We start from the raw sequence: 19,589 nt of genomic DNA, 5'->3' as shown, positions 1-19,589 counted from the left end.
CGCTGCCGCTGCCCGCGCGGGTCCCGGGGCCGGGGCCGGGGCCGGTCCCAGCGCCGCCCGGGGCGCGGGAGGGGCGGCCGGGGCGCGGGGCGGGGTCGCGGGGCGGGCGGGCGCGGAGGGGCGGGCGCGGGGCGGGCCCGCACGCAGGCGCGGTGGGAGCCCGGGGCGCCCCACGCGGGCGCTCCCAGAGCCTCGGCGGCGGCGCCCGGCTCGGCAGCGAAGGGGGCGCGGGCCGGGGCCGGAGCCGCGGCAGCGCCAAGGCGCCGCGGGAGAAGGGCGGCAGTCGCCGCCGCGCCGCGCCGCGCCCCGCCTCGGTCTCTCCGCCGCTCGCCCCGCTGCTATGGGGTAGGGGGCGGCGGGGGCGCGGGGGGGACGCCGTCAGCCTGCGGCCGCCGGCGGAGCGCGCAGCGGCGCCCCGCGGTGCCGGGGGGCGTGAGGGGCAGCCGCGGCGGGGCTGGCGCGGGAGGCCGGGCAGGGGGGGCTGCCCCGGTGCGAGCGCGGCGGCGGCGGCAGGCGGAGAGATGATCGCGGAGTTGTTGAGCAGCGCCCTGGGGCTCGCCCTGTACCTCAACACCTTGGGCGCCGACTTCTGCTACGATGACAGGTAAGGCGGGGGGCGGCGGGGCCGGGCGGGCGGGAGCTGCCCACCTGCCGGACGCGGGGCGGCGGCCGCACCCCTCGGGGTTACCGCGGGAGGGTCCCGGGGGCTCCTCGGCTCCGGGCGGCCGCGGCGGCGCCCGCCGCTCCCGGGGCTTTGACAGCTCCCACGCGGGCTCAGTGCCCTCCGGTGGGAAGAGCCCCGCTGCTGTAACTTCGCGTGTCCTGGGCTGATCCCACATGCGCGGGGTCGCCCGGGCGGTGGTGGTCTCGGCCGCCTCCCGTCCCTCCGCTCCGCCGGGACCGAGCCCCGCGCGGGAAGTTGCCGTGGGCTGTCGGGCTCCTCCGAGCGGCCGCGGGGACCGGAGTCCCGCCGGCGGGGACGCGAACAGCTGCCGCTGGGCTGGGCTCCCTACCTGCTCCCCTCCTGAAAGTACCTGCCTTCAGAAACTGCTGAAAGGCGCTGATAGCACTCGGGGAAAATTCCAATTTGTGTCTTTTCCGGTGACTTAAAGAGATCACAATTAAACCAGATACATAATTAAAATGTATTAGGGAGAGCAGCACGCCTGGCTAAACTCATTAACCGTCCTGGGGTGTTTCATGCTCCATTGGAATTAAACCATCCAAAAAGTGAGCACGGATCGACTTTGACAGCTTTTCCACCGGCCTGTGGCGAGCGAGCGTCTCCCCTGGGTGCGGGCGGGCAGGTCCCTGCGCTCCGCGGCCGCCGCTGCCCGGACCCCGCTCCCGGTGCCGCCGAGGAGGTGCCGACCGGCCGTCCGGGAGGGAGGGGTGCGTGAGCGGTGGGTCCCTGCTTCGTGGCTCGGATTCAGGGTACCAGCGAACTCTCTGAGCGGCTGTCAAGCAGGCTTAGTGCCTTGGAGCTTTTTGTGTGAGAGGAGGACGGCGAGGTGGGGCAGGGGATGCAGGGGATGCACCTGAGCAGAAAAATGTTGCTGGATGAATGGAACTTCCCCGGCGCGCTGATGGAGTGTGAAGGGGTGAGTTATGTCTTTGATTAGGCATTTACCTTAGGAAATAACCTGCCTGTCCTGGAGTCAATTAGATACTGAACTTGGAATTTTCCTCCTTTATGCCGTATTACGGTGCACCTGCCGTATTTAAGGATCTGTCATCACTTCCAGAATAACCTCCCCTGTTTTCAAGGGTTGCTACTATTAAACCTATTATACTCCAAGTAACTGCCAAGTGTTAGTCCTGGTCCAGGTCTCCGGCTGGGAACGGGGTCAGCTGCAGAATGCGGCGGTTCAGGCTTCAGTCCTTGAGGTCATTTACATGCGCTTGAAGCCTTGTGAAGCAATTCGGTGTTTTTAGGATTCTGTGAGCCTTCCAATTATCTACAATGACTTTTCTTAAACCTATTTCAACATTACAAAACTTCATTCACAAACAGTAAAAGAAAAAAAAATCTGCTGTTATCCTGAAACGCAAAGTCTGAGCTGGATCAATAGAAAGTGAATATTTTGACACACTGACACTATTTTAAACCCACTTGTTATAGTTAACAACTGCAGGAGTCGTGGAATATTTATGTAACCCTAAGTCGCATATGTTGCAGTATTTAAGCAAAACTGGGTTGTTTAAGGACATGCTTGTAAATCTGTCCTGCAGGCCAGTTCAGATTGACTAGGCATAGAAAGCAATTTGGAGTCCTACCTGGTGTTATTGATGTGGAGGTCAAGGTTACTCTTGATCTTGCCTGAGTGCGCTTTAATGCGGTTAGAAAAGAGTGATATTTGACCGTCATCTCCGAAAGAGTGGAAAAGATAATCACATGCTGTCTTTGCTAATACTGATCCCAGGCTATTTAAAAGGTGTTCTAAAATACTGCTTTGCTTATGTGTTTACCTCCTAACTAAACAAAGTACTTCTCATCATTGTAGCTAAGATTTAGGCATTCACTAGAGTGCCCTGAAAGCCAGTTAATGGCATTTCTGTATGCAGGGTCATCTAATTAGGATGTTTTTCAACTGCAGCACTGGACGGGGCAAGGCAGAAATGGCTGTTGCATGCTAGTAATTGTTGAACTAGAAAGGGTTATCTATTCAAAGAGGCAGGCTCTCAGACCCAAAGTATTCTTTTGACCGTAATCACAGAATCTCACTACCCCGCAGGAGACAACTTGAAACATAACACTAGAAAAGGAGGTCGATGCTGGAGCTGCAGGACACAGCCCTCCATGTGGGAGATGGATCATGCTACTAACTTTAAGTGAATCAAGATTGTGCATTTAAGCTGGGAACCTGCGATGTTTTGTTTCAGAGGGGCTGCATATTGCCATAGGTTTTTCTACTTCTTTTGCCATTATATTGAAATTACATCAGACTGTTCTTTTTTTAATATAGTGATCAAATTTAGTATATAAAGGGTGTCTGTAATTGCTTTCTGTATTTTTTTATGTAGGCTGGGTAAGATTAAGTGGCATCGTAAAAACTTCTTATAGCAAAATCAATTTCCCAATGGTAAAACTTAATATTTTAGCGGCTGCACGGCACCAAACCAAAGACTGTATGGACAGTGATATAACAAACTTGCTTGTAGTCTGGGCTTTATGACTTTATATCAAAGGATTCAGTATTTTATTTCCCACTCCTCACCCAGTTAATGTGAAGTGGAATGAATTTAAAGCCTGAGGAAGTTGAATAAGCAAATGTGTACCTTCTCATCATTAATATGCCTAACTTGTTTCTTTCAGGCTAGAGAGATATGTTGCATGTACATAATCAGTGCAAACATGTGATCTTTTTGATCAATTGGCTTATTGATCACTCTGAATGAAAGTGACAGCCTCTAAATCCAGGAGCCAGTGTAAACACTGCTGCTTTTTTTTTTTTTTTTCCCGTCTATGAACGTAGAAAACAAGCTTTTGTCGCCCTGTTCCCTGCTACTGTAATTCTCATGAACAGCTGTGATATTTCCTAATTACATGTGTAGATTATTAGGCAGTAATTTTCCCCGACTCAAAACCTCCTTGTTCATCTAGGAACAAATCCGTTTTTTTAATTCTTTTAGCTTATTTGTTTTATTTGAAGCTGGATGCAGCATGCAATAACCCAAAAGAAATGATAGATGCATGGGAGGGCAGGGAAATATTTAGATGTTGGTCTAATGCCACAGTGAGCTCACATGGCTTGTTAATAAAGATTTATTTATCGCCGAGCAAAATCATTTTGGAACTGATAACAAGGGGTAGGGAGAAATGCGATTTTTCATTCCTGCAAATGTATTGAAGTGCTTGTTGCACTGTGTCAAATCCAGCTTCTTGCCAGATTAAGGAGGGCTAATCTGCACATGCAGTTCTTGTTTCATGCTAATATCTACCAGTATTACAGGAGGGAAACCCATTGCCGCAATTAGACTTAACACACCCGCGTAATTATTTTTCCCTGCCATTTAAGCCCTCCCCGCAAAGTAGGCAATTTGACCATTGGCTCTTTGCATTGAAGTTGTAGTCCTTCCTGTGACCTGTGCTAAATAAGACAGGTTGCTGTCAGTTTATAGCTGGGGTGTGGAAGATTTAGTGCTCCGCCTATCTGAGGTTGTTATCTGAGTGACTGAGGTATCTGCGTTATCTGAGGTATCGGAGGCTTTGCTGTAGTGAACGTGTCAAAAGCAACTCATCCATTGAGGTGTTCCTTCCTACTTCCAGATGTCAGAAGAAACACATGTGTTAAGGAATTAGTAGGAATCTTTAACCTTGAATGAGGTATTTCTCTGTGCCGCATTGACAAAATTGGTGCTTTGGAAAAATACAGATTTGTCTTGTCTCCGTGTAGGACTCTTCCATGAGATTTGGTAGCACTGACCAACTTTCTCTCACTTGTGCTGCATTTTATTTAGTAGGCCTGGATGGGGCAGCCTTGCTGAGGTAGAAAATATCCAACAGCCTTGTTTCAAAGTTGCAGGGCAGCGTTGCAAACTGCATTGAAGAAATCCTGATAAATGCTTTCACCCTGTAGTGTCAGACTTGTATCACTTGAAAATAGGCTGAGCCCATACGCATTTGACAGTACCTCTGTTGGGTCTGCCACATGAGATTTAATCTAGGAGGTGACCCAAATACGTGCACCAGAAGCACAAGTATAAGTACACTGGGGAAAATTGCTTGCCATCTGTCTCCTTGTTGTGTGTGTATATTTGATTATTAATTTACATCTGTGATTTTTATGGTCCCCTTTTGTCACCTACTCTCAATTTTTCAGCTTCAGCCATACCTCACCGGTAGCTTTCAGTAGCTCCAGTCTGCAGGTGGTTGCAGTCTTCGGATTTCCAGCAGTGAGCCTGGTGATGGGGAGGAGAGGACTTGTATGCTCTCTCCATAGTGTTTGCCTTTTGTCCCTTCTGCTGTATCCTATATGTGCTAATTTCAAATGACCGTAAAGATAATTTGTATAGGAAACAGAGAGTTTAACATGTTGATAAAGAACAACATAACCTGGAGAAGATGCTCAAGTAGCTGAAGCTACGTAGTTTTCAGGTCCTGTAGCTGAGTATTAACCAAGCAAACCAGTAACTGATTATCTAATAGGATGAACCTGGCATGATAATATTCCATTAATTTGATACCTGTTCCATTTTAAATGCTGAATATAATATAAAAATATATTTGGCTTTTGATTTAAAAAGCGTTTGTGCATAAAAATTTATGTTCAGTGAAACACTTTGATCAGGATGTGAAATCTTAGTTTCATCAAGATAGTGGGTTTCTTTTGCAGTGGAGATGCTATAGTGTAGAGATTTTTGGAAGGAAAAAAAAAATTATGTCCCCACAGGCTTTATTTTAAGATTCTTGTTGCATATATAACACTAACATAAACACAAGTCACTTCTGGTAGCTGGTTCAGAGAATAAATTCATGACTGTTAGCAGACGGAGAGCCTCCCTGAGTCACTGACGGGATGTGCCTCATCTGCAGGAAATTCTTTCAGCACACAATGGAGTTACAAATTCAAATGATCCACTTTCTCCAGCATCTCCCATATGTATTCCAGCTGCACTTCTGAATCCTTTAAGTTTGCCAGAGTGAAAGTCACTCAAAAGGCTCAGAAGTCTCTCATCTCAATTTGTTAACCATCTGATAGCTGTGAGAGTGCTGAATTAGAGCTCCTTCGCCTCCCTCATCTGGAAGTTTGCCCTTCCCTGCTTGTTGGCTGCTAGCATTTTTTTTTTTCCCTGTGAAGTTGACTGTTTGTTTATGGAATTTCTTTCTTTTGCTGAAATATTTGATGCTGAAGCTGTAGATGCAAGCCTGCTGGCAACCTGTGGTGAAAGTTGCTCCAAACGTACAGTTGGAGAAACAGACTAAATCAGAAGACAGAGATGCTTATTCTTACTCTTACTGTTACTTATGTAAATGTGAATATGTTCTTTGGGCCAATGTTTATGGTTAGTTTTTTTCATTTTTATTTCTAGATATTTTATAGGCTTGACACAGCTTTTGCTTTAACTGTCTTTTTCAAAAAAGAAATCTCTTTAAACCATCCATTTCCCTCAATATTTTTTTCATCCTTAATTTTTGTCCGAAGTGGTCGTTTGAAGGATGAAAGCATTTTGTCTGCAGACCTGAACCTTATGCTGAAAGTTCTTTGTTCTCTGTTACTTCGGCCCTCAGGTTTTTAAATTAATTTTGAAGTTTCTCTTGATTGCGGAAGCCTACTGTTTGCCTTTGAGTCCTGGCAACCTTTGAACTCCCTGTGCTTTCGCAGTTGGGTGACTGATCTTATAAATGCTCCTTATCTTCCTTTAAAGCGGGAGCTTGTTCTATGGGGTGACAGTAGGATTTCATTTCACGTATTCTAGATTGGGTTCTTAGGTCATATTCTTGCAGTCGCAGGATAGTCCTCTAGAGTTGAGGTATTTCTCTTACTGCTTGCATGGGCGGTCCCTCCTCAGTAAGTGGGAGAGGGTATAAATCCTGTAATTTCTTTTGCAGTTTCACCCTCTGCAGAACTCCATGCTAAACCATTTGTCCCCGAAGGCTGGCTTGTTGCTGAATGAGACTCAGAAGAGCCAGAAGAAATTGGTTTTTGGAATCACACCTTAAATATTACTTTACGTGTCGACTCTACTGTTCAGTTTGCTACTTCAGGACAGTTGAAATATCTTGCGGACCTGTGAATGGCTCATAATGGGCATCTCCAGTGGCAGCGGTGTGCGCTTTGGCTCTGCCTTCGGAGGATGCTTCAGCCTGGCACAGGGTTGCTGCTCTTTGTATATGAGAGCTTACTGTGAAACAAAGAAGCGTGCTGGATGACTGGGGTGGTGGCTAAAGACCATGTCATCTGTCAATCTCTATTTCACTTTGAGGAAAAAGAAAACCAGTATATCAGACGGTTTGAAGCTGATGAAACTTGGCCACTGAGGCTCCGTAACCGGGGGTGGCTGGTCGATGTGCTCCGATGCTCTGCCACCCCAGCCATTCCTGGCCTTGTTAAGCTTCAAGGAGAAAAAGTAGAAGTGGCTTCTTTGAATACTAATCCTTGCGTTCCCTAGGACACTGTGAATTACTCTGTTAGCCTTCGTTGTCCTATTGGCTTCATGAGGACATTTTTCAAGAACAGTGGGAGGTTTCGGTTGGACGTGAATGATGCTCATTTACTGTCTTCATACCCAGTCTTTCTTTCATCTCTTCATCTTTTTAATTGCCGTTTGTTTTATTGGAAATATTGTGCTTTCAGCGTAAGTTGTTTTGTCTTTTACATCTTAATTATTTAGATTTTTTTTTTTCCCCAGTGGTTTATTCAAATGGCCCGTATTCATGCTTCAAAAACTATTAAAAATCAGGGTAACCTCTCAAAACACATGTAGGTGTATATACCATCACTATAGTAAATAGAATAGCAGATTTTTGTTGTAAACCTAAAACTTGAGATCAAGTGTTTTCTGGCATCTGTCTTCCAGCAGAGAGCTGCACAGGCTTCCTGTTAGTCTGCCACAAAGGCTCCTCAATTTATTTGTGGGGGTCAGCATTGACTGCCTCGGAGCTCCTCCTCCCCTCCAGAAGTGAAGCACATTGGCCTCAGCAGCGCTCTGTGTCCCAGCTGCCCCAGGAAGCCAGAGACAGGTAATTGAATGAGGATTTTCCACATGATGGTACAAACCATTACTGCTAGATGACTGGACTGGTCTGTGACGTCTCCTGTTATTCACTGACCCGTCAGCAGACAAAAAAATATGCCCACCTTGACCTCTGACCTGTGGTTCAAGGGAGGACAGGTTTTTCTGAATTTAGTGTCCTGTTTTCAGGGTGGGTTTTTCTGAACTTAGCATTACTCTAGGCTATTTTGCTAATGAGGGGATTTTGACTCCTATGTGTTTTAGTCAGCTAGTCCAGTTCAGAGGAACAACACAGTAGTTGGTAGCGGAACCATCGCTGTAAATGTTCTGCCAGTGCCTGGATGCTATTTTCATGCAGCTCAGTAATTTGCATACTTAAATCCTAAAAAAGGACTTGAACTCTTGAAACAGGGTCATGATTCAGTGGCCAAAATTGTAATGAAAACAAACCCAGTCAGCAGCAGACTTAAACCATTCCTAGATCTCTGTCCTGTCTTCCCTTCCCACCTCCGTGACTTTCTACATAAAACAATTAGTAACTGGTGCTGGGCCCAGGAACCAGTCTCCAGCATGCCAGTTCCTCGTCTTCTCTGGAGAATGATCTGCACACTGTGCTTAAGGTGGGAAACCAGTCTTTGAGCCCTCTCAAATACCTAAATAAAAGATAGATACACTGCAAGTGTGTGCAGTCCCAACTTGGAGATGGCATTTCATTTCTGTACATAGCATTTCCAATTGCTTGGTTACCTGCTCTGAGTAAGTGTGACTTCAGTTTTTAATTGCTTTTCTGAGAATTTTATTTTCCTCTGATGCAAGGGAATGTAACTCAGAGTTGGATGTCTCTCTGTGAAAGAGATAATTTTCCTTAGGAGGCAGTGCCTGGCTGATAAGTGTGTAGGCTCCCCAGCATTGTGGTGTATCAGGAATGCCTTTATAGCATCTAGCCTCCAACATCTATGCAGGAATATTTCTCAGCTGATGCTTTTTAAAATAGCTCTTAGGTTTTGCTCAGTAACTATTGAAGCTGGTAATGGTTATTTACTTTGGTATTAAAAAAACCAGCATGTATGAGTTCTGCTGTATGAGTAAAGCACTGAGAAATACTCTTCCACTGAAAATAGTCTCCTTAAGTTGATGTTTGCAGTGGTTTTAGGGTGACAGAACTGCTTAGTGGGGAAAAAGAAAACAACCAACCAAACAAAAAAAAAAACCCACACAAAAACCAAGGCACTGGATGTTGTCCATTTTAAAGATCTTTAAGAATTAACACCAGTACCAGGAAAATAAAACTGTCTGTACATAAGGGTCAGCCAAACACTTTATTGTGGACTACTGTAGTTAAAACCAAGCCACAAAATCCACCCAACCGGCACCAGACTGTTTGGTTTTATCGAAGAACACCTTGATATGGCTTCATCCAGATTCCAACAGGAGATGAAAGACTTCACCAGGAGACAAGCACCTGTGTGAAAATGATCGGTGTGCTGAAGTCACCTGTAGAAGGTAGGCAGAGGCGGTCTCCCCTGTCATTATTTAAACTCTAAGTATTCAGTGTGTAACTGGTCTCTGTTTTGGACCCATGTGTCTCACAGTGATTCCTGTGCCTGCCTTCCAGCCCGAGGTGTTTCCCCAAGGGTGTTTTAGCATGTTCAGAGTTCAAGCTGCTGTAAGTGCTCTAAGTGAGAATATGAGTTGTCCAGTTGAAGTTCTTTATATATTCATGTCTATGCATTTGACAAGCTTTTAGTACACACTTTGAAAGGAAAGATGCGATTTGCTGGATTATAAAGTAATAGGTCAACATCTTGGAGGCAGCATGGAGAGAACTAGAACTCCTAATCCAGAATAATTTTATTTTCTGCAAATGACTGATTTGTTCTAGGTCTTTTAACATGAAACCTTGAAGTGGGAGTTCATTCTGAAAATCAGCCACTTCTGGGACTTTGGCTTCGGTGTCTTTGAGTGTTTTTTTGTGTGTGTGGTTTGATTTCATAACTTTGAGTGTGTTTTCAGTGGTGGGCCTTTGAGAAGGCACAGGAGGATCTCACTGCCCGATGTGCAAAGCAGCACATTAAGTGACAGATTTAAAAATCTACTTTTTAAAGTACCCCTTGCCTGTGCCTTGGTAGGCTGTTTAATACTGTGTCATTTCTCTTCTGCAGGCTGATCCTGTTGGTGCTTTTAGCCTTTATGTGATATTGTAGCACTATGGTAACATAGGAATGTTCTTGGTTTCATTTTACAGCCTGACAATGTTCCTGGATTGGGATCAGTTATATTTGGCTGGTTCCTTTCTTTGAGTGGGCTTATACAGAGATACTTTGAGAAAGGGATTAGGTCCAGTTGGAAATTCAGATGAGATGCTCGCATTCACCTTTGGCCATTAGAGTAGTTTTTCTAACCCCAGGTAACACTGGGCATTTTTCTTTCTGAATTGGAAGGAGCCCATGCTGCCTTGAGCATCACTCTGTGGGTGGAAGAATCCACTTGTAGCTGTTGTTCTGTAGGTTATGAGCCTTTTGGTATTTACTTTTTTTTTTTTTAATGCTTCACGTGCTTTTTAAGAATAGATTTTTTTTTTCGAATAAAAATATATTTGAAGGAACACAGTGTCCTGTCATACCCTCTTATTTGCTAGTTATCTGAAGATGAAGGTGCTGTCACTCCTTGTGTACTTGTTACTGTATTTATTTGATTTGGCTGCTTAGTGTGGCAACAGTGTTGATTGTTTTAATTATTTTAATAACAAGATAAAGAAATTAGGCTCAGAAGTGAGGCAGGATCTTAAGAAGCCTTATTTTGTGTGTAATACATCAGCCCTCTGGATACCACTAAAATAAGAAAAATATTTACGTCTTGTGTTAAGCCTCTCTGTACTGACCTGGATGCCCTTGTTGGAGCCAGAATTTCATCAGTGAATCATCTGGGGCAATGCTCTGAAATAATTTGTGAAGCTTTGTTTGGAAGTTTAGCTTGTGAGTATCTAGCAAGGTGTCTCTTGTTCTGCCATCCTTTCTTTGGCCTTCCATGCCTCCTCCCAACTCCCATGCCAAAAAGAAACACTGTATAGTTTCTGGGAAGATGCTTCTAGATATGGTATGCATCTATCTTTCCTGCAAAATCTTGAATTGTAACAAGAGTTTCCTTGTAAGAAATTCCATGAAGCTTCAGTGGATGTGCTTAATTTTCTTCAAACAATTTCAGTTTTACCCGAGGAAAGTTTAAAAGGTGTTTTGAGGTGTTTTTATTTTTTTTTTTTTTTTAGGAGGAAAAGGAGGATCAGTCTTGCAAAATTAACGTTAGTTACAGAAGAAAGGCTTCCTTTTTTAATTAATTATTTGTAATTAAATTTCTGATCTTTTACATTTTTATAATTAAAGCAGAAAAAAACTTTGGTTATTTAAAAGCACTTTGATCTGAATTAAGGTTCCGGTGCCAAAAAAATAATTTGAATGCTGCATGGCTGTATAAGTAAAACTTGCAGAAAGAAAAAGTACTAAGAGAATGATGAAAAAATTTAAATAAAATAGCATTTTTGTGTGTAGTAGCTATCATTTTTGTAGCACAAACAGTTCTTTATAGCTTCTTTGTAACACCAGTATACTTGAATAAATTTTCTATTTGTGTGAAAAGACATAGCTGTATGTTCTATTCCATTTCACAGTACATTACTGATGTATGTAAATCACTTGGCTTGTTAAAAGTGTTAGGATTTCTCTTTAATAAACATCATGCTTCTGGAGAGTTCTCAAGATGCACTTTTGTTAGAAGACGCAAGACTTAAATACGGGGAAAGGCCACAAAGAAAATGGTTCCTCACATTGTTGGCCTCACGCTAAGAAAGCAAAACCCAAGCTGGATCACCCCGGAGCGCCGTGCACGTGCTGTTTGCTGCCAGACACGCTCCTGCTCTTCCCGGGCTTTGGAATGACTGTGGAAATTGGCTTGGCACCTTCGGCTGGCGTTGTGGATTCTGATGGTTATGGTGATGTGCCTTGTGGCGTGTCGCTGGCAGGTGGAGCCTGAGGTGGATGGAGGCCTTCTCCACCCCAACTGGGCCTGGGGCCGTGTGTCTGGATGTGCCCTGAGCTCCTGTGCGAGTCATTACGTCTCTGACGCTGCTTCCTCTCTCCCTGCTTATGCCTGGAATGTGGCTGCAAGCTCTTGGCAGCCAAAATTGTATCTTCAGTAGGTCCACTGCATTGGTTGGTTCAGTGTAGGTCAAGCACTGGCTATTTTAAAATGATGGCTTGGGCTTAGAGGGAAGTTTAATGGAAGTTGCTTTGTATACTTTCCTCTTTTTCCATATTATTGCTAGATGTTTAGGTGCTGCTTACCCAGAGCAGATTGGCCATGGTTTCTCTTGAGTGTGATCTGCTGTAGCATTGTACTAATTTTTAATAAAAAAAGCCTCACTCTGTTTTGATTAATGTTGAATGAGTACATTTGCGTGCATCCAAAGAGAAGACTGAATTACCCTGATTTATGATTGACCTAGGTACTTGGAAAATCATGTCTGGTTGATACAGAGTTAAAATTAAAAAGAGGGATTGAATGTCCAGGGAGCAAGAAGCTAGTTGGTCCTCTGGAATATAGAACCTGCTTTTAGCACTTGACAGAGAAAATAATATAAGGATATTAATAAAAAAGTTAATGTTTATAACCAATCAAAACTGATTTGTCTGAGGTACAGTAAACCTGTGAGAGATTTTGCAGGAAACTCTCTTCCTCTAGGGGACAGTCAGCTCTTTCATTTTTTTCCTAAATGTTCCAATTTCAATCAATGTATGCAATCCTTTCAAAAAATAATTAAAGGCCACCTTGTTTAGGAGCCGGGAGGGTGTCTGGTGAGGTGAGGAAAGGATCCCACAAAGAAGAAAGGCCTTAAGGAATATTGGCTTTCACCTTGTTGTGAGCTGCATACCTAATCTGCTAACTTGTGATACTAATATGTATTAATATTTGGTATTTTACTATTTTGAAAAATGATAAGAACACTGACTGTATAAGAATGCCTACAGCATTTTGTCAATCTGACACTTAGATATGTGCTCAAGCTACTGTAATTCTGAGCTTGATGTGTATGGCATTCATCTAGTTTTGCAGGAAAATAGTTTTGTCGCTCTAGATCTCAGTGCTCTTTGGGGATAGTGTTGGAAAAGGAGTCTTGTCTAAGCAGGAAAATTGGATAGTACAGGTCTGCAAGTACCATGGTGATGAGCATGATATACATATCTTGAAAGGCTCTGATGCAGTAGCTTGAAGCAAGTACCACCCTATTATGCACAGATTCCAGAAATTACATGCTGCGTGTGATATTTAAATCTACCAACTTGGCTCTGCACTTGGCTTGTTCTGAACATCTTGCAGACTGAAATTTGTAGATTTTGTTAAGTCTCCCTGTATTGTACCTCTTCATAGGCAAGGAGTTTCAGCTTTTGTTCGTGCTATGCTGATTGTTAATGATCGGAAAAAGTGTATGAGCTTATTTTACAGGAAAAGGTTTAAAACTTGGTTTCTTACAACAGTATCTTAACAGTACCATTTTCTGCATAAGTAAAATGGCTCTGAAGCATGCAAATCAAGAACTAACACACAGGTAAATATAAGTGCGGGAAAGCTAACATGATTCCAGAATAAACAGTGTTTTATTAATGCCTATGTCTTATTCTTTCTGTAAATATTTAAGAAAAATATAAATTACTCGGATGAGAACTTTCATTAATGAGTGGGATTAAAACCAGTTTATTGAAATTTTCTTTCCTTCTGGTCTAGTGTAATTTAAACAATTCTGCTTAAAAGTATAAATTGCACTGGATCTTAGCGTGGGCAAGGGTGTAGGGACAACCGTTCATTGTATAGCACAGTGTGAGTGATGGCTAAATGTTTTTGCTTGAACAAGGGCACTGAGAGCACTTTATTTTGCATGCCTCTTTCAAGATAAGAAATTGTGGGGAAACATCTGTCTGTAGAGTATGAAAATGCACAACCTTGTAATTTATATGCTGCCATACGTGGCTGAAATGATACTAGTGAGTGGAGAGTATTTGGTTTCCATCCTCATTTTTTGTGGACTGAAATCCTATATAAACTGCGTGAGGTAGGAGAGCACAATCCTGTTAAGGAAGAGCAGATGCTGTGATAATCCTTAGCATGAACCTGAAATTGTACCAGTTAGTCCTTTGCCAAGAGTAAGTGAGCACACTTGCAGAATAAGTTGCTCAAGGAAGACTGCTTATCATACTGTTATTTTGTATTGTAAAATGCAAAAGAACCCTGTTTGTAACAGGATGGTTGCATTTAATGTGCATATTTAATTGCACATATAATAGCAGACATACTTTTAAATCTTATCTGTATTTGCAGTGCTATCTTATGTCTGCGCCAGCAATGCGGGTCATGGAGGGCATGAAGGGATGGATCCTGCAGCCAATGAATCTTCCAACAGTGTCTAAATTAGTATCAAATTATGCCCTCAAGAATTTCTAAACTCATAAATATAGCAAGCAGTATGGTAATCAGAAAAACAAAGTTTTTGGTATTCAGAGTTTTTATTTCTTTAGTCATTGTTCTGAATTTCAGCAGGAGCTCTTGTACAGGAGTAACTTCTACAGCTTTACTCTGCAGCAAATGATCTCTGTTGACTTGGCAATTCTTGAGTTTCCTTTTTTATTTTCTGCTGAAGGTTAAAAGTTAGGTACTTGGATCACCTTACAGTATCCATGCTAAATAAACTAAATGAGGAAGCAAGTGCAGATATTATATTTCAGCTATTGCTTCAAGAACTGACTAAACCTTGATTTAATTGAATTCAATTTAGATTGGTTGAATATTGCTGCTGTTGTAATTAAAGAAAGAAAACTACATCTTACTGATCTCTTTTCTTCTGTTTTTCTGTGGTACCTGCCTGAAACTTACTCCTTTTTGAAGTACAAATGAACAAGTGAACTCTCCAGCTAAGCCAGTGTTTGTGCCTAGATGATTATGCATTAACTATTTCATGCTCACTGGAATGGAAAAAAAATGAGCAGATTGGAGAGGACGAATAGTTTGCTTAGTAATGTGCAAAAAGGAGAAAAAATATAATAATCTCGTGATCTGCTTTAATGATGGCCTGTTTATTGTGTCCTAACTTGGTTAAGGTCAAGATAAAAGCAAATAACTTTGTAGGTCCTACATGCCAGTGAGAGGTATAATGGCAGCTTATGCCTTGGCTTCGGTGCTAAGACTTCAGTTTTACAAACACTTGGACATGTGTTCAGCTTTTCAGATGTAAACAGTCCCATTAGATGAAATCTGGGTCCAACTGGAGTCAACGGTAAAACCTGTGGCAACTTATATAAGGCTAGAATTTCATGAATGAGTTCAGTGAGACTACTTGTATACATGAAGTTAAACACGTGGCTAAGTGTTTGCAGGATAGAGGACCTGCAAGGATACGAGAATAAGACGCTTGCAACGCAGTTTGAAGTCTGACCTGCCTTGCTGTTGCATGATGGAGAGCCACAGTGAGGAAATAGGTGAACCTTTTGGGCATAAAGAAACACGGAGTATATAAGACATTATAAATAACTACAATTCATAAAATGCTTGGTTGGTCCTAAATAACGAAGCAGTGAAAAAGTTTATGGGCTGTGCTTGTTCTTGTAATATATTTTTATTTTATATTTTTTGGCACAAATGCATGTAAGGCATTAGTATCATTACGTTTTGTTATTCAGAAGAACTTAGTAGAGGGAGACAAATTCTTTGGAAGGGGAAGCAGGTAAAATAGAAGTTACCAGCTAGCCCCCTCATCCCCCCAGTCTGCTACTCAGTCATAGGAGGCATGCAACATTTGATGATGATGTAAACTGTTTTAATCATCATGTATATGAACTACTTAATTTCACATCACGCTTGGTAAAGAAACACTGTGGGTATTATCATAACTGTGATGGTTTTCACCGTCTGAGGCTTTGCCTTCCAGATGTTTTGCTGGTTTGCAAATTTGATTTGGAGCTGCTTGTGCAGCAAAACAAATGTCACATACACTAACAGATCTGTCTCTTTGTGCAGGGCATCTTTGCAGAGCTTAGTTTCTCGTTTCTTGGTGAGAAATATTATTTGAATGACTGCCCCATTAATCCTGTGAGATTTAGATAAGTGCAATTTTCCACGTTTTTGAGGGAGTCCTAATTTACATTTCATAACACACACAACCAAGCAATTAGCATGAAGTCTTATGGCAGCCTTACAGTCCTTTGTGCCTATGGTAACAGTTGCACAATAGTGCATGTGCAAATAATGTTATCAGGTGCCCTTTGTGTGTGCTCATCCGTTTCACCTGGAGCATACTAAAAAGCTGCAACCTAATTTTCATTTAAACTCAACCTGCTCTATTGTACGATGAACTTGTGTAAAGAGGGAAACCTCGAGGTCTTAAGAAAATAATAGCTACTATTCATTCCTTTAAATTACTTCATTTTGGCATGCTCTTGTGGCTATTTTTTCTCTGTGCATGGCTTTAAGTGGGAGAAACATGACTCCCTCTTGGTGAGGTTAGATTCAGGCTGCAACCTTTCCTTTGTCTTTGAGCTCTCTCTAGCAGGTAGGGGCAGAATTTATCTGTTCTTCAAGTTGGAGACTGATGTTGCCTGTGTGTTTGGAGAATGGAGGAGAACATACCAGCCCTGCTATCCTGCTGATTGTGCAGTCCGGTTGTTGGGGAATAGACAGGGAAGACGTGGTGTAGTGGGCAAGTAGGAAAAAAAGAAAGCAGCAAGGCAGTAGGAGGTTCAGCACTGGTACAGAGCTCTTCAGCTGTTGTGTGCACAGGTGTGTGGGACAATTACTTCCTCACTTCTCACCCAGTGTGTGTTGTGTTTAAGGGGTTTCTGTTTCAGTTTGGTAAGATGCCAGTGCGGTTCTATTCACTTCAGTTACGTTATCCCCGTAGGTAGGGAGTGGTTCCTTAGGGTGCTTTCAGGAGCACTTGAGAAGAGATCTTTCTGCCCTGAGGAGCTTTGGACTGAAAGGTATGAGAAGAGCAATGCGTGGAAAAGAGGCAGCTTACGAGTAGTGGTCCTGTGCGTTAGAGATTGTGTTGTGTTTGTGGGTACCAGCATCATCTAAATGTTATGGTAACAGTGAAGGAAGATCTGAAGAAAGGAGAAGGCAAGGCAGAAGACATAAAAGAAGGGTGAAATCCCACACCTTGGTGTCTCTTAGGTGTGTGGGATGCAAAAGATCCAAATCCAGTACACAAACTGGGAGAAGAATCGCTCTCGGCATGTGAATGCTGCTACTGCGTTTGCTGAAAGAGACATTAGCCCAAGACTTCGGCAGCCTCAATTGCTTCTGTTGTAGCGAGCCAGGGAGGATCAAACTGCTGAAGCCAAGGATGTTTGCCTTGCTGAAACAAACCTGAAATCGATCATGCCAGCAGGTCTGAAAGGGGTAACCACAGAATCGCACAGAATGGTTGGGGTTGGAAGAGACCTCTGGAGATCTTCTAGTCCAACTCACCTGCTAAAGCAGGTTCACCCAGAGTAGTTCTCACAGGAATGCGTCCAGGTGGGTTTTGAATGTCTCCAGAGAAGGAGACTCCACAACCTCTCTGGGCAGCCTGTTCCAGGGCTCTGGCACCCTCAAAGTAGTTTCTCCCCAGCCACTAGCTGTGGAAGTGGTATGAGCAATTGGTGCTGATAATGGTCAGAGGGCACCAGGGAAGCCTGTCCAGAGAGGTCTCTGTGGATTTCACTCCCGCCTTTCACGAATTTTCAGCTTGTTCTTCTAACCTGTTCTCTCTCTGTCTCCCTGGGTGTTTTTCTCCTCTCATGTTTCCTACAATGAAAAGCTAATAAGACATATACAGAAAACAGATGCTGGAAACAAAGTAGGAAAAATGAGCAATGCCTTAGTTAATAGGGTTAGGTCCATTCAAGGAGAAAGACACAGCGTGGACTAAAAAAAAAGAGAGACATGGTTTGGGAAAGGCAGATGGATAAAACAATGTGTCTGAAGACAGAGGCTTAGCTGTTGCTGTGCAAAAACTAGATTGCAGCAGTTCTGTGGCTGCCTTGTTTGGCGATTCCTCGCACCAAGTCCTAGTTTGGGACAGACGGTGACAATGTGCAGTGCTGCTGCTTTCAGCTGGTCCTTGCCAAGGCTGCTGTGTGGCTAATGAAGCTCTAGATTTTAACCTAGTCTTGGCAATCGTGGTTCGGATGGAAGGCCAAGCTGAGCTATCAGCAGGGACAATACTATTTTTAGGGCTATGTATATAAAGAAATAGTTGATGATATAAAACTGTAGGAACTCTTGGAAAGTGGCACTGTGCCTTGCGCTTTGAATACTTTATTCTGAAGAAGTTTTCATATCCCTCTCAACATGAGAATTGACAGTGAATTTCAAACATAGCATTGCACAGCATGTGGCATTCATTTATTATCCCATTATTAGCTTAAATGTTATGAATTAAACAAGTATTCTTTTCCCTGTGTTTGCTTAGGTTATTGTTATAGAAGACAAACATACATCTTTAATACCAGGTAAATAGACTTTTTTCTTTCTTTTTGGACTTCATCTTCTTTCCTACCATGTCTACCGTAAAGGGCAAAGGAAAACGTAATTTTTACATTAAAGAAGAAATGATTTGTGAAGACACATTATACTCCCAGGCCTCCAAGACTTGTGGTCTGAAACTGGAAACGGAGCCACAACTAATGTATTCTGGGACCAGCTGAATATGGAGTTTTACAGAACTGTTCAGTGGATGCTCTGAAGGATGTCAAATGAAGCTTTAAAAGATTTCCTGCATTTCCCTATGTATTGCCTGACTTCGGATGCTGGCATGAGCTTGGTAGAAATGCACTATGTACTTAGACTGCAATCAATTTATCATGAAAAAACAGAATAGCAGTAGTTCCCCTTGCCCCCACTTGCTGGTTCATATATGTCCCTCTCTGATCCTAAACCAGGAAGAAAATACTCAGTGTTAGGTTTGGTGTTGTTTTGTTCTGTTTTTAATATACCATTTTCTTAGGAGGAATGCTTTAGAAGTGCTGATAGCCATGGCCTGTGTTCACCTTTAGCTGCTGCAGCATTTGTTATAATGCATCTGTACTCTGTGCAGGGTGAGATCTGGGCTTTGTGCAGAGGGGCAGATTTGGTCTGCGAGCGGTGTGGGAGCACCTGCTCGCACCGGTGAGCCAGGAACGGCGACAGGGAAGGTTGCCTCGTGCCTTGGCAGTGATGCTGTCACCACAGCTCTTGGTCAAGGTGGTATTACGAAGCTTATTCAAGCAGGTAGGCACATAATAGCAATATTCAGAAGGCAGTAAGAGGAACTCTTATATGTGAAAGTGAAAAAAGTCTTGTGAACATTCGGGAATGCTAGTGCTTTTCACAGCGTGATTTCAGCACTTGTTTTGGTCTATTGTTAACAATCTTAAGTCCATGTGGCAATAATATTCTGTTTTCAAGGGGGTTTAACTGGAGTTTTGGAGACCCTGCAATTATATGGGACATCTTCAAGTTCTGTCTAACCTAATAGAGGTCTAAAAGCAGGAAATCTTCCAGGGTAAGGGCTGACATATGAGGGAGGTCTAAATATACTCTCAGAGTCTGAGCTGGAACATCGTTGTATTTTTGCCTCAATGTTAATCTGACTTACTTGGATTTAGATATTTCTGGCATATGCTAGAGTTGTGGCTCTGCCTTCAGGGCAGACGTAGCCAGAAAGCTGAGATGAATACCAGTACCAGATTTAGTCAGTAAATGGCTTGTCTGCAATGTGGGTCGTTCAAAAGTCTAAACTGTATCTTTTCTAATTTATTATCATAACATGAGTTTTGAAGGAGTCATGTCTTTCCAGAGTTGGGTCCTCACTATCTGAGAGGCTATACAGGTATAAACTGACACAGTCCTAA

General features: G+C 43.2%; 1 protein-coding gene across 1 annotated transcript in view; it reads left to right on the top strand.

Moving 5' to 3' along the window:
- Positions 1-407: 407 nt before the first annotated feature.
- Positions 408-19,589, top strand: part of TMTC2 (transmembrane O-mannosyltransferase targeting cadherins 2) — a 255,769-nt gene continuing 236,587 nt past the window's right edge. The window contains exon 1 of the mRNA XM_065639501.1: positions 408-604. Within this exon, the coding sequence (XP_065495573.1) occupies positions 522-604 (83 nt within the window). The 5' untranslated portion in view covers positions 408-521. The remainder of the gene's footprint in view (positions 605-19,589) is intronic.

This window comes from Caloenas nicobarica, chromosome 1 (assembly GCF_036013445.1).
Source record: "Caloenas nicobarica isolate bCalNic1 chromosome 1, bCalNic1.hap1, whole genome shotgun sequence".
NCBI classification, from domain to species: Eukaryota; Metazoa; Chordata; class Aves; order Columbiformes; family Columbidae; genus Caloenas; species Caloenas nicobarica.
This window is presented reverse-complemented; position numbering and strand designations above follow the sequence as displayed.